Source organism: Lathyrus oleraceus, chromosome 7, assembly GCF_024323335.1.
Source record: "Lathyrus oleraceus cultivar Zhongwan6 chromosome 7, CAAS_Psat_ZW6_1.0, whole genome shotgun sequence".
Classification (NCBI taxonomy): Eukaryota; Viridiplantae; Streptophyta; class Magnoliopsida; order Fabales; family Fabaceae; genus Lathyrus; species Lathyrus oleraceus.
Genome location: NC_066585.1, coordinates 357,338,689 through 357,340,769, shown reverse-complemented (window position 1 = coordinate 357,340,769; position 2,081 = coordinate 357,338,689). Strand labels below are relative to the sequence as shown.

The 2,081-nt window shown below is 30.3% G+C and overlaps 1 protein-coding gene across 1 annotated transcript; it reads left to right on the top strand.

Annotated features, from left to right (window-relative positions):
- The first annotated feature begins 591 nt into the window (after window positions 1–591).
- LOC127103828 (uncharacterized) lies at window positions 592–1,071 on the top strand. The gene has a single exon (XM_051041069.1). It carries the CDS (start codon window positions 592–594, stop codon window positions 1,069–1,071), a length of 480 nt encoding a protein of 159 aa, XP_050897026.1.
- The last annotated feature ends 1,010 nt before the right edge of the window (window positions 1,072–2,081 follow it).

Sequence of the window (2,081 nt, the reverse complement as noted above, 5' to 3'; positions counted from 1 at the left end):
ATATCCCAACATCATCATCATCAGATTTCTTGTCATCCCTTTCTTCACACTCACTAGGCTCATTCTTTGAGGACTTGAAACTAGAAGTCTTTAGAGAAATATACTTATTTACCTTTATCTTCCTTCATCATCTTTTCATACTTCTTTTCATGTTTTTGAAAGCAAGTGAGTTCTTGCTCATGTTCTTCCAATTTACCAAACAAAGTAGTAAGATCAAGTGCTTTAAGATCATTTGCTTCTTTAATTACGGTGACCTTGGGTTTCCATTCCCTATTAAGACATCTTAAAACCTTGTTAGTAGCAATAGAATTGGAGATGGGAGGCCAATCAGAAAGGACAATTCAATCGTTAGAAGATCTGCTAAGAGCTTGTACTCTTGAACACAAAAGAAGTTGGGATGAGTTCTTACCATTGATTGAGTTTACTTACAATAATAGCTTTCACTCAAGTATTGGCATGCCTCCATATGAAGCCTTGTATGGATGAAGGTGTCGAACGCCTTTAGGTTGGTATGAAGTTGGAGAAAAAAAAATATTGGGTTCAGAATTTGTGCAGTAAACAACAGACCAGGTTAAGCTTATTAGAGAAAAGATGAAAGTTGCACAGGATCGTCAAAAGAGTTATAGTGATAAAAGGAGAAGACCTTTGGAATTTGAGGCAGGAGATCACGTGTTCATTAGGGTAACTCCTAGAGCGGGAATTGCACGAGCAATCAAAACTAGGAAGTTAACGCCAAGGTTTATCAGGCCTTTTCAAATTCTACGACGGATTGGACCTGTAGCATACCACATTGCTTTGCCGCCAAACCTGTCTAATCTTCATGACGTATTCCATGTATCACAACTAAGGAAGTATTATCCTGACCCTTCACATATCATTGAGCCTGAAAGGGTGGAACTTAGAGATAACCTAGAGTATGAGGCTTTACCTATCAAAATTTTAGATCATCGAATTAAGGAACTTCGTGGAAAGCAGATACCATTGGTTAGAGTTATGTGGGATGATATAATTGGTGATTCTACCTGGGAAAGAGAAGAGGACATGCGTCAAAAGTATCCACATATGTTTTAGGTACGTTAAATTTCGAAGACGAAATTTCTTTTAAGGGGGGTGGTAATGTAACATCCTAATTTTCCATACCTTAAATAATATATATGATTATAATTGAGATTTTAACATCGCTAATGATTACAAACTAAACATTGAAACTAGCAGCTATAATAATTAATTTATCAACTAATTACTCTTTATTTTATTATTAATATTATTATTCAATTTGAATATCATCATTTTATTTTACAAACTAAACTTTAAAATTAGTCATTTAAATACTTAATTTTAAGTTAATTAATTATCCATATTATTTTTATTATTATTACTTTGTTGTTTTGTTATTAGATTATTTGATGTTATTTGATTTGAATATCACTATTTTACTCTACAAACTAATCTTCAAAAAAAAAATAGTGAATAAAATAACCTTAAGTTAATAAATGTATTAAATAATTATCCTTGTTATTATTATTATTATTATTATTATTATTATTATTATTATTATTATCATTTCATTTTATAAAAGAAATATATTTTATTTTTCTATTAATATTCTACATGATCATATGTCATGAAATAGTAGAAAATCAAACTTCCATACATTTCTCACCAACTATTTTCACAAAGTCATATTAGAACATCTATAAAACTATTCATGCAACACTTATAAATATTTGATAAAGACATATTTACTAGCAAGAGTTGAAAAGTTAGAAAGCATTGGCAAAAGGAGATAAATTTACATTATTTTAATATCTTACAACTAGTATAAATAGGGGTCTTTCTCACCCCATTTTCATTCATTCATTCAAAAATCATCTCTCTTACCTCTTTATTTCCTTCTTTCTCTAGTTTCTTCATATAGAAATATTAGTTTTAGTTGTCGAAGTTTTCACGGTGTCAGTTTGTAGTTTTTAGAGTTATTTTGGGGTCAAAGTTCTTCTAAAGTTTTAAAGGAGTTTGATACGTCAAAGTTCTGCTCAAATCATTTTCATAAGTAACCGGTAAGTCGTTATAATTTAATTATT